Genomic DNA, 13,871 nt, shown 5'->3' with positions numbered 1-13,871 from the left:
AGAGCATTGAGTAACTTGCTACGCGATAATATTGTTACTCATTGTTGAAGGATGGGTTTTTGCGTACGGATGCTAGAACCTTTGTCATTTTGTCTCTGATGGATACATTGTAGTTGACTCATTCATTATGTTTACTTCAACAAGGTTTTTTCGCTTACAATCGTGTGCGAGAACAAAAAACATTGTAGTTTTAAGTGATTACACCTCAACATTCTACTCTATCAGGATGGCGGACTTGTGTTAGTGTTATGTATATGTAACATAATATGTTAGTTATTGATACAAATTTCCTTTGATATAATGAAAACAATCTAGTACTGAAATAACTAAATTTCACTCCGGCTTAAATCACCAAAAAGGTGTTTAAAGGATAGAAATATTAAAAAGTTTTTGTTTTAATTTTGTTTAAAATGCATCTTATGTAAAAACCTATATATTTAATATAAGTTTTACCCATGTTTATATGCATTTTACCATAACATTTCTAAAACGTCAGAAAACTCCACGAACTTTTTATTTTATGTTCTTCCAAGACCATGCCGCACGATCACAACCGCTATTTATTTGATACCGTTTTTCCAAAAGTTATACTATGTTAAACCTTCGAAAGCACCTATGATAATCAGCGGTTGTTTGTTGGGACTAGTGTATCTCAGTTATTTTTCCATGTTGTTTTGCATGAGACTGATTGTTTGTACGTGTTTTTCTATCTTTAATTGTTAAAACATTGTTAGTTAATGATCAACTAATGAGTTTATTCCTGTAGATACTTCAGCTTTTAGTCAACTACTGTGGATTCACTTGATTTCGTGGGTACTAATTTTCGTGGATTAAGGAAACTGTACATTTCCGTGAATATTATCTTTGGTGGTTTTGCCGAAGTTTGCATACGAGCCTATAGAAAATTTCTCATTCGCTAAAAAATGAATTTCGTTGTTCACTGTACCATCGAAAAGCATGACAATTGGTATCCAACGAATACTAATGTATCCACAGTAACACAAATAAAAAAAGTAGGCTTTATTCATGTCAATCACTTTCCTGTTAAGTTGCAGGATTGCTAAATGGACACTTCATTCGAATATAACTTTTAAAGATGACGTTTTGAACATGATTTCATGTTGATAACTTTCCTTTAAAGTTGCCTGGTTGCTAAATGGACACTTCATTCGAATATAACTATTAAAGATGACGTTCTGAACATGATTTCATCTTGATAACTTTCCTTTAAAGTTGCCTGGTTGCTAAATGGACACTTCATTCGAATATAACTATTAAAGATGACGTTCTGAACATGATTTCATCTTGATAACTTTCCTTTAAAGTTGCCTGGTTGCTAAATGGACACTTCACTTAAATATATCTTTTAAAGATGTCGTTTCACTCAAATATAACTTGTAAAGATGACGTTTCACTCAAAGGTAACTTTTAATGATGACGTTTTGAACCTAGTGACGTTTTCACTGTATTTATGTTCATTAAATGGGAATCCGTCTTTTTCTTTTTTGATCGAAACATCTTGAAATTAAAAATCAGAAACACTAATGGATTTGCAAAACTATTCAATGGAGCAAATGTATACAACACATTGTATATCAATCCGGCTTTTATATCGGCATAAAACTGTAAATATGCATCTACTAAGATCGGCGTCCAACATAATATATAAACTGAAAAAGAAAGGTAAAAAAAATGATTATAAATAATTTTGTCTCTTTTCATAGTACAGAATTTAAAAGGCAAATGAAAGAATAAAGTATTGACTATCAAAATGTAAGTTACAACTTGTCAGATAAATACTCAAATAGTTGATACCAGAAAAGAAGTACTAATAAAAGAAAACGAACTTCTAACATGTTTAACCCCGCCATATTATTTATGTATGTGCCTGTCCAAAGTCAGGAGCCTGTTATTCAGTGGTTGTCGTTTGTTTATTTGTTACTTCTTTCATTTTTTTACATAAAGAAGGTTTTTAGTTTTCTCGTTTGAATTGTTTTACATTGTCTTATCGGGGCCTTTTATAGCTGACTTTGCGGTATGGGCTTTTCTCATTGTTGAAGGCCGCACGGTGACCTATAGTTGGTAATGTCTGTGTCATTTTGGTCTTTTGTGGATAGTTGTCTAATTGGCAATCATACCACATGTTATTTGCTATATTAACACTGACCATTTATTTATTAGTTTTGTTTGTAAGACGGAAATAAATGTACTCAAGTAAGTGACTTCCAACTATTTTTGAATCGAGCACCACTGATTTCATAACATTTTAACAAACACGCCTGTTTTAAGTGTAAAATATATATAATTTAATGTGATTGTGCATCAACATTTTTCATAAATTTACTTGGGCATTGCTTAAGATCAGCACTTCTTCGACCAATAATGACATTTTGAAATACAGCTTCTAGTATTAAATCAAAGGTTAATATTTACATCGAAAAATCAGAAAAAAATCATTGCCTGTGCTTTGAATAACTGCCTTTATTGATGCTGTAATATTTTCTCTTAACTGGTACTCTTGTTTGTGTTTTTTTAAGTATTGTAGGTATTGACCTGTTAAAAAGTTATCGTGTGTACCGTTTGGTAATTTCCTGATCGAGATTTAAGGAGGAGACCAAATCCCCCGTATGTATTTTCGCCTTAAATGTTTTGTCGATGCTGTTTTGGTCTGCCTATGTTTTCACCTTTAGTATTTTCTGTCTTTTTTTATTTTATGAAACGAGAATCGTAAGATAGGGATACAAAATTGTCTCATTTTCAATTCTAAGTTATTTTATGTAACATAAAAAAATTAACTTACCACAAACAACAACTAGAAGTAGTTTTATAGTCTTGATTTTTGCATTTGAAATAACCCGATTGTTTGGAATACTTTCATCTGTAGTATCTATAAAAATGTAAATATTAGCCTAGTATTACACAATTTGAAATCCTACATTCTTATCTATTTTTAACACAACTGGGATGTGTAATTGCAACTTTTCAAATAAGGGCTCACATCATAAACATTGATAAACTAATTGCTTCGAGATAACATTCAGATCATAAATCAGACAATGCTTTGTACTCAATTTTTCTGGTTTATATTTCATCATTTTCCTCAAAACACAAAACCTTTTTCAGATTTCGTAGGCTCATGCAGTAAGACTATTGTTTCATACAATTTGAACAAGGGGAACGTTTGATAGAGATACGAACCAATTATCAGTGTATCTGCATATTTTTATTGTAAAACATCATAAAAGGCTTGATACTGTGTAGAGCAGCTGGTATTTTACAATATAAATATGATGAACATCTGATGATCGATTAAACGGACTGTTTGATGGGCGAAAGACACAAAGGGGACATTCAAAGTCATATATCGAAAATAAACTCCATTGCTAGAAAAGAAAAGACAAACATACAGCCAATAGTACACAAAGACAAAACATAATAAACTAAAGACTACGCAACACAAACCTTTAATAAAATTGGACAACTTATCAACGACGATTAATTCGGTTTATAATAACGTTCTTGATATGTCCGGGTCATATATATTTATGCCAGGTACATTTTATTTGAAAACAGTATCTGAGGTCATCTTTGTTAAGGAATGACATGTAATGTTATGATTTGATGAGCTGACAACAACAGACAGTAAAATCCCTGCTAACAGAATCAGAAATACTGATTTCGTCAAAGTTTGCACATGAATGATATCGAATAAATTTGCTAGTAATAGTGATATCCTTCTCATTCAGAGTTTACTACGGAAAGTAAATCTTCACTGTGTATAAATAGATAAGACTCACAAAAACATTGAATGTTCTTACCTGTATCGCTTCTTTTTTCCGGAATAAATCCACGTTTTTCCCGTCTACGGATTGTTATTAGTATACCAGTATAACATATAACGATCACAACGACTGGAATTATTATCATAAGTGTGGTATCAATATATAGCATTGCCTGAAAAATATAAATAAAACACCTTTGAATATATGCATACAAGTTCGAATAAGCTATGTACATGATGCAAACACGCCGTCTGTTAGAGTTGTGGGAAATAGATAACAGTCAATTTATTTTATTGAAAACAGTTAAACGAATATTTAAGATATTCAATAACGAAGGGAATAGTTTAACTTTTTACAAATTTTACAACTAGATGAAATTCACCACATTTGTATAGAATCGCGACATAACTCTAGCCATATTTTCTTTTTTGTATTATGTTATATAGTGTTTTTTGCTATGCTTTCATACATACACACATTACATACTTTGTTTTTCATTTTAAGTGATTCTATGGTAAAGAGTATATATGTTTTATTGTTCAACAAAACGTTCCCTGTTTATTTCAAAGATCAAGCCGAGGATAAATTAGAGAATATTTTGATTATATTTATAAATGATATTAACATGAATCCCATCAAAACCATTTTTCTATTAAACTCACCTCCCTGTATGGAATAATATGATAACAAAATGTCTTCCAGGACTTAGTGTGAACAACGTACTGTATAGCAAGAACTGCTCCAGTAATCCATGCAATTGATACCAAACCAAATCGATATTTTTGTCCTTTAGTGGCTGCAGATAAAGGTCTTACAATAACGTAGAGTCTATCAATAGACATTACAACTATCGCATATATAGATACATAAGCTGCGAACTGTGAAAAAAATGCGTACACAATATAGCAGACATGTTTATTCCAGGGGACTCCAAATTTGTTGAATACCAGCTCTGGAAAAACATAAAAGAGTCCAAGACAAAGATCTGCAAACATAAAATAGTTACAATTAGAAGAATATTAATTTGATAAACAAGTTTTATGAATAATTGAATGGTACGAAATACTTAGATACGTTTGACGTACTTTCCCATCAACATGGGTACATAATATTTATCCGCTAAGACCTCGGCATGAATAAGTAAGAAAAAATCTGGTCAGTTCAGAATAATTTATTCATGTAAAGTGACATGTCTTTTTGTGGACTGTTCTCTTGTTAACTAGCTCATGAAAACACCCGGCTCAGTGTGTTGGAAACAGGGTAAAATGTTCATATGACATTTAAATGCTCGTTTCTTGAACATTAATTTTATTTTCCTTTACAAGATGAACAGCTATCATCATTATCTTTCTTTTTATGGTTTATTTTAAAAATTAACAATCTTAATGTCATGCATGCGCTCTTTAGATTTAACCAGTAACGAGTGTAGTTATTGCATATGATTGTAGATATGTAATCTATAATGGGAATATTGTATATTTATAGTTAAAATAGCTTTGAGAAACTACAAGTACTCTTGAATGATTACCCTTTGTCACTTGTGTGAGGAGTCACGTTCTTACCTATCGATCTTTATAGGTTGTTTTGCTGTTTTCATGTTACTGTTTCACTAATGTCACAGGTTAAAACATATTTGAGAGCTAAAAAATGTGTTAACCCGTCATCTACCTGATGCAACGGCTTAGGAGTTGTTGGTGGTTTGTGACTGCTTTATTCAATTAACTAACTCTGTTCTTTTTTAGTATAAGGGGAAGACAAACTGACAGTGTCGTTGTATACGTTAAAAGTTTTGATCCTTAGTTACGGCCAAACGGAGGTCTGTAGTGTAGATCTTTCACGATTGATGTTTGTCATTAAAACAGAAAAAATCCTACATCCTCACTTTATTTTATATTTTGGTTGACCGTAAATAAAGGCAACTGTAGTATACCGCTGTTCGACTTTATCATATGCAAGTATGTTAGTGATATGAAATAGATACCAGAGTGCTATATATGCTTTCAAATGTGGATGGATAATGTTATCCTGATCAATTATTATTTTACATTATTTTAGCAGTAATCATAACAGGTATAGATAAAGCAAGATGTTGGTAACTTTCGATTGAGCGAGTGACTTTACCAATGTTAAAATTCCTTACAAATAATGTAAACATATGTACCAAATAAAACAAACAAGTCCATTGGGACCTATACACTACTAACAGAGCAATACTTGGTGTTTAAATGAATCAACAGTCACATGACAGAATCATTCAAAAGACACTAAATGAGAAGTTATTCTTAACAAACATTTCTGCACGTTCATGGGAACTCTATAGCTAATAAACAACATTAGAAATCAATATCTGGTCCTTAAAAGCTATAACTATAGCAAAATGAATAAATTCTAGTCTGCCATCATATTCTTAAAAATGCGTTCAACTAATTATCCCTCCGGAACCCCCGAGATCACTCCCATGTCAAGGTATGGTTCGTGATGATCATTTTTTGTTTGTTTTCTGCGATGGTTTGTGTTCTTGCTTATCATTTGATCGTTTTAAAATTTTTGTCATTTCGTTTTCTTTGAGATTGATTGTCCTGTTTGTGTCGTTCGCCTCTAATATGTTAAAACAAAACGAATATTTTTGTACGTAGATTTATGAAAGTTGACACTTTTGATAACGTATACCTGCATTATTGCTAACCTCATATAATTCTTTTGCAAAAAGAGAGGTGGAAATACCAAATGGATATCCAACCTCATTTGTCGGAGACAAAATTACAATGCTATGGCAAAGAACCAAATACGACGGGAAGACAATCCGCACAATACACAGCTCAAAACAAATAAACCATACTAATACCCAGGGATCTCAAATATTCACGAGCCGATTTTCCGCCACATGTATTATCGGTCGACTGGTAATGTATAAGCACATAAGGCCACATTCGGCGAAGTAGCACACAAAATAGTTATACCTGATATTGCAAGATTAGTAACGAAAAATCCCATTCTCGTCTTCTTCTTCCGTGATAGTAACAATACGATAACAAGTGAATTGAATGCTATAATACCAAGGAAAATCACAAATGAAATCCATTTTAAAATCACCTACAAAAGAAAATAGTATAATAGTTGATACCAATATTACAAAGTGAATACACATATTACATAAATTAGTTAAAACACATATTAAACACTTCATACCTTACTTTGTTTGTTATTTGAGGAATTGGTGTCTACGATTTAACTTAGTAAAGCACTACGGAATTGATTCGATCGGTTGGAATGTTGATTTATAGAGTGATTTATTGTTTTGACAAGTATTTGTTTGATGACCCATTTTCGACCTAGCTGTCAAGGAATTTGTGAGTTATTAGTTTTACCTTCAACACAATATAATTTAGTTTTGATTTTGATTTAAACAGCTGTACATGTATTAATGCATGTAAAACGACATTGCATGTGTTCTAAATAAATAGAAATATTTAGCTTGAGAATGTACAAAAAAGTAAAAAACATAGCTTAAACATGTTTAAACCCCTTAATTCTGTAGTTGTAGGTTGAATTTCTGTTAATATTAACAATGCAATTTCCCATAGGAACTCCTTTAACGGCTAAATCTGTACCACTTTTACTATGAAGTTTTGAAAAAAAAGCTTATCCTAGAATTAAAAGTTCATATACACTTCAATTTTTTCAAAGGTCAAAATATAGAGCTGTGTGGCATATTTCCAACGTGTATATGCCCTGAACTTTTCAGAGTTTAAACTAATACTAATTTTCTTAACTATCCTTACCTCGAATGAAGGGTTACCACATATTTCAATGTAAACAATATGCACATGTATATCTAACAATTCCAAGTTATGTCTCTATGAGATGGAACACAGAGAGCATAACTGGGAACCAGTATGTAAACAAAATGAATTTTCTATGAATATTCTAAATCTCCCCAAAAGAGGCGTGGTTTGAGAAACAGCTGTAATTACAAAATGCAACCTGTACAGGTTGACAATTAATTAGAATTTAGAATTTTTTTCTTTTTTGTTATTATTGGTATCTGAGATTCGAAAATGTTAACTCCAAAAACACATCATCACTAAATGACATAGTTCTGTTTCAAATCCCAATGTTTTAAAATGTTCCTTATCTAGGTTAATAGGTTTATAATGCAATGGAACCGAAAGCAATCAATCACTGTTCGCATTAAGACAATCAGTTTCCTTCTTTTCAATGACATTAGGTCGTTCCATATGTGAAAAATATAAACTAACAATGTAACAGACAAACATATATGGCAAATTGAAATATTTTTTGATTGATTGGTGATTTCTTTAAGCTGAATTAGTTTAATGAGCTATATGGCGTCGAAAAACTGATATATTTGTATTAAGATAAAAGTCAAGACAAGACAAAAATTACATTCATGCCCAAACTCAGTAATGTATGAGTTTTCAACACATCAGAAGTTTTTTTTTAAAGAGAGACAGTAAAATGATCGAAAGACAACACTACTCACAATTGAACATTGCAATGCGAGCGAGTCCCACAAGAAACTAAGGGAGACCGCATGTGCCCCAGAAGTGTAAGTTGATCCTTCTTAGAATGAAGCGCCAATTGTTTTGCACATGTTAGTTCACTTTGTTTTCTGTCAATAATAGTCAATATTCAACACCAAATAATTGACTCTATTAGACTTTTGTTTTTCATAATATTCAAGATTCAAAAGATTCAACAATGCCACAACATGTAAACTATGTCATTCAAGGACAACAACTCCTAGACAGAGTCCATTTGTGTTTTCAACCGCCTTAGTATTTTCTGCAGTTTCTGTTTTGCTTATCATTCCTAATTTCCATCTAGTTTAAAAGGTGTTTGAAAAAAGATATTGATGCTCGTTAACTAACCTTATAATGCTCAGGTGTATCACTTGTTCCATTGCTGTGATTAACATTTGTCGTTGTATTGTTATAATATTCCATACTGGTATTTCTTCCTGTAAAACAAAGTTATATTATGGTTTGTTTTGTTTCCTGATTAACGACACAGTACAATGTATCACAAAGACCTGACAACAGGAACTACACGAATACCAACAATGATGATGCATTGTTAATCTTGCTGTCCATTCATACGATTTACAAGTTTAGAGTTCAGACAGTGATACTAATTGGTATAATTGACCTCTTTCCAGTACAGGCATGACACTTTTTGCAGTGTTTGATATGTAGACATTTATTAAAATACCTTTCAAAGAGGTTTCAGTACCAAAGTAAATGCTTTCTTTGGAAAAAAAATGTTTGGACAGGCTATTTCAGTTTGGATAAAAAAAATCAGGATCATTTATGTTCTTAGTCGAACTATTAGCTGCCATTTTGAATTTGGCAGCCATTTAGGATTTTTTAAAGATGGGTCCATTTCTCAGTATATTTAAGTATCATAACTACCACTTTTAAAAGTAGTATGCTTTTACTATAGAAATTAATTAAACCAATGTATTGATTAAGTCTCTTGACTATTGGCGGGCAATTTTGTGTATTGCGGCCATTATTGAAATTCTTTTAGATGGCTTCATAACCTAAAATATATTTTTGTATCATGAATATCTCTGTGCAAAGTTGTATGCTTTTACTATGAAGGGATCAATCAAACCTACATATTGAACTTAGCCTCTTGACGAATGCCGATTATTTTGATTTTTGACGGTCATTATAGATTTTTTCAGATGAATCCATATCAAAAAATGTTTATTATAACCATATCTAAAAATGTGCAAAGTTTCATGCTTTTATCATAAAGTGATCGATTGTGCCAAAATATTTAACATACATTTGTAGCTGCTGGACTATTCATGCTACACGGTCATCATGTAGATAGACTAAAAGTTTTGGTAAATGGAAAAAATAAATATTGATGTATCGTATATATATATATGTATAGGGGCCAGTTGAAGGACGCCTCCGGGTGCGGGAATTTCTCGCGACATTGAAGACCTATTAGTGACCTTCTGCTGTTGTTTTTTTCTATGGTCGGGTTGTTGTCTCTTTGGCACATTCCCCATTTCCATTCTCAATTTTATATATATATATATATATCTGATTTGGATGTATAGTTTGATAGCATAACACAAAACTATTATCTGCTGACTTGAATTCACCCAAAAGGGATTGGTAAGTACTTCTGAATGATTTATTGGGAAACACATCCAGAAATCTTTAGCATGTTTAATGATAGTCTTTTTTTTTTTTACCCACGGCGTTGATAATGAATTTCCACCTTTCAATTCTACTGTCCCTCTGGTGTTGATATTTTTGTGAGTTTTGTAGTAAACAATTTAAAAAAAAAACCCCAAAGACATGACATAAATCCTGTAGCGGGATATTTTCGCTACGTTTAAAACCCTAAGGTGGCCTTCTGCTGTTTGTTCTCTTTGGTCTGGTTGTTGTTTTTTTTAGAAATTCTCTATTTCCATTCTCAATTTTATTATCCATTATGGAAAGGACCATTCAACAAATTCTTTTAACTGTTTACAATACCTTGAATTTTTCAAAATGCTCTTGATAACGTTAGCTGTATTTCACAAAACCCTCGGAATTGTGAGCCCTAAATTATGTTTAAGATTATATTTTGTTGGCCTGTTAATGTTTTTGATTCGAGCGTACCTCATTTGTCAGTTTCTTATGACGGAACAGGAGTCTGGCGTACAAACATGTAATCCTGATATCTTTAATGAATTAACTTTCTTTATATGAAAAGACTAAGAATACAGTACCTTCAAGCATTACATTGCTAATATTTGGAGGGAAAATATTTATTAAACATTATATTCAATTAATTTTAAGAATGTATTCGCCAAAATAAACCAATCAAATTTGTTTCTAGTGTTATTTCCAATATTAAACAACTCAGTAGCGGCGCCTACGATGTGTTTTTATACATCTGACATTTTATCAAATGCATTTAAGTTGATAGATTTGTAAACAATTTCTAGCTTTATCTGCGATAAAACCAATGTTTCTTATATAGGTGTCATATGAACGAAACATCTTCGAACGGAAAATAACTTTGACGTAAAATTGAGACATTAAATAAAAACCAATCACGAAACATTCTTTGATAAATGCAACAAACGTAAACAAGGGGAGTCTACAATTGCATTGCCTTTGAAATGTTTAATCGCCGAAATTTCGTCAAAATAGCATCAACAGTTATGGTTGATAACATGATAAATATTAAAATTCATTTGCAAACATTAAATAATTACCTTACCTTGGTACAATTAGACATAATGGTTGGTTTAACGTCGTCATGTGGGTTTGTATGGAGTCAAATTCCAAATGGGGTTAATGACCTCAAGTTTACTAGAAATTGTAAGTCATTGGTTACTATTAGTGTATATCTTGCTCATTCAGGGGCGTAGCTAGAACCAAACGATGTGGAAGCAAATACCGCCGAGCGGAGCGAGGCGAAAAGATTTTGGGACCCTATTATGCAGATTTTTTTTTTTTTTTTTCGGTTTTCGGTCATAGAACGGTTAAAAGAGGAGCTATATGTAGATAAAAATTTATGAATGTAAAACTATTAATAAATCTTCTGAATATAGTAATAGTAATACATAAACAACACATATTTGTGATACAGAATTTACTCAAAATTGTCCAAAATCTGCTCTTCGGGTCTGGGCAGAAACAAACTTCTCTATTACTTTGTCAACATTCACACTGAAATCCCGATGAATATGCAGTAATGCTATGTAACTTTCGTTGTTCATTGTTGATCGTACATCGTACATACGTAGTACCGTGACTGATAGATCTCAGGGCCATCATGGCATGGTAGCACTCGCGAGATGTTATAAACCAGCGTACGTGTCCGGCATCGAGCAACCTCCCAATTGAATTCTTCAGAATTACATGCTAGGTCAGTTTCGTATGTTTCAATATTGAGATTTGTTCGTTTGTGATACATTGTATTTCCTACAACACGATGAAGCAGATACAGCACAAAGAAGCGATTTTCTGATAACTTGACGCGACTCCACTCTCCAGTTGCCTTATCATGTGGTCTATGAACGCAAAAAATAATGAGACTTTCCAATACTGTTTTGGCGTGGTTGCAGGGTGATTGGCTCCGGTAGTCTGTGAACCACATCGCCTTGGCATATTTTCAACGATATCTAAGGGATCTGATAATTCTAATGCCGATTGGTACATCTCATTCCAAACTGATGAACTGTACACTGTAAAATGTGCTCCAAAACTACATATCTTAGACTGAGTGTTACAAATTCAAAAGTAAAAATCTTGTAAAAGATACAAGTAACCTTCGATTTTGTCATAATCTCCAAAAAAAATTATTATTTTGAAACCAAATGTCGTTATTTAATGATATTTCATCAATTAAAAAAAGTGACAACATAGGTGTTTCCTTTAACATTCAAATTGACAATCTATAAATTTTTATTTTGCCATTTCTTTTTTTGCATGCCGAATCAATGTGCACGCAACTTCGGAGCTACGATCTTTTTCTGAATGAACAGCTTCATCAACACTTGTAACTAGGTTGTCAAACTAATATCCGGAATAGACGGAAAAGACACCAACAGTCTACATTCCGATTGACCAAATCATCTGTCTCTCTTCTGATTTTTGTTGTTGTGAAAACGACGTAGAAGCACGTGCTGTCGTGCCTCCAGGTAGCTACGCCCCTGTCATTGTTATACGAAACTTAGCAAGAAAAGTCCCATCTGTGATACATTTGTCAAACAGCTGACATAAGTTTAAAAAAAAAAGTTGATAATAGTGAAGAGTCTATAAATCATAGGTATGCAACAATTATAGATGTGGATTATAACAAACTTGTTAACGCATCACATTACGCTTTACAGTGTAAAACTGTTGATGTGCTATTAAACGAACTGGAAAAAATAGAAACAATTTTTAGAAAATGTTTCTTTAAGTTCCAAATTTAAAAGATGATACCGGTTTTTTTTAACGAGCCATATCGACGTGGTGTATATGGACTAGATGTATGTCTAGCTCACAAAATTATGAATCTTGTTTTATGAATTCGATCTGTGATCAATTCTAAGATTAGATTGGTTAAAAATTCAAAGGTTTGTTCCGAAAAAATACTTCTTCAACAGAAATGAGAAGGACTACTGACGATAAAAGCCAACTAAAGTACGTTCATTTGAGTTTTATTATCATACAAAATGATCAATATACTCAAATATTCTCTTGGTAACATACGTAATTAAGATGCAAAACAGTTATATTACAGTAGCAACAGTTCATCGGGACAGTATCATGAGTATGTTGAAATGTTGCTATAATTCGAAGTTTAAGATAACAATGAACATTATCACTAAAACATCCGGCACTCAAAGAGTTTAAAATAAAACAGAAAGTTATAATTTAGAAAAGTGTAAATAACGAAACAAATCATCATAGAAGTATTATTGACAATCGTTCACGAAGCATATACGAGAAAATAAAATATAATATTTAATAAAATAGCAAACCGATATATTCTTCAAAATTTTAAAAAACATAATATAAAATAAACAAACTGACCTGTTTGGATAAAATCAAGTCGTCATTCAAAGCGAGAGGAAAATCATAAAACGACTAACCTATGTTGTATTTTGAAATCTTCTGCTTCTAACACACTAATGCGACGTCTGTTATACTTGTGGTATTGTGTCAATATTGATCGATATAACTGACTTGAAAGAAAATTAAATCCACCTACAATACAAACCAAATACATTATTATTTCCCAAAGGTCAATTTGTCACTTTTTTTTCATTTAAATGTTACTTGTAACAATTAAAAAAAGGCTTTTTTTAGGATAATATCACATAAAATCATTGGTGTAACGTCATGCACCTAATATATTTTTATTGATCTTAGTTTATATTTCTAGATGAGCACGTTTCGTTCTTTAAAACTGAGCACTGGATTTAAAAGAAATAACTGGTTAAATTATGTTAAAATAATGTTCACTCATGACATATCCTATAGACACAACAATGATATTGGAATATAAAATAGCAAGTAACTTAAATAAGTCAGCACGGACGTCTGCGACACAAACACAGAT

The 13,871-nt window shown here is 32.0% G+C and overlaps 1 protein-coding gene across 1 annotated transcript; it reads right to left on the bottom strand.

Annotated features, from left to right (window-relative positions):
• Positions 1 to 1,256: 1,256 nt before the first annotated feature.
• Positions 1,257 to 13,420, bottom strand: LOC139502915 (cardioacceleratory peptide receptor-like). Its single transcript, XM_071292582.1, has 7 exons — positions 13,343 to 13,420; positions 8,675 to 8,763; positions 6,743 to 6,875; positions 4,445 to 4,767; positions 3,819 to 3,954; positions 2,801 to 2,887; positions 1,257 to 1,670 (listed from the first exon to the last, which is right to left on the bottom strand). The coding sequence occupies exons 2-7, from the start codon at positions 8,747 to 8,749 to the stop codon at positions 1,429 to 1,431; spliced, it is 996 nt and encodes a 331-aa protein (XP_071148683.1). The 5' UTR covers positions 8,750 to 8,763; positions 13,343 to 13,420; the 3' UTR covers positions 1,257 to 1,428.
• Between the last annotated feature and the right edge of the window lie 451 nt (positions 13,421 to 13,871).

Source organism: Mytilus edulis, chromosome 14 (assembly GCF_963676685.1).
Source record: "Mytilus edulis chromosome 14, xbMytEdul2.2, whole genome shotgun sequence".
NCBI lineage: Eukaryota > Metazoa > Mollusca > Bivalvia > Mytilida > Mytilidae > Mytilus > Mytilus edulis.
Note: the sequence above shows the minus strand (reverse complement) of the source record. Positions and strands in the feature narration are given on the sequence as shown.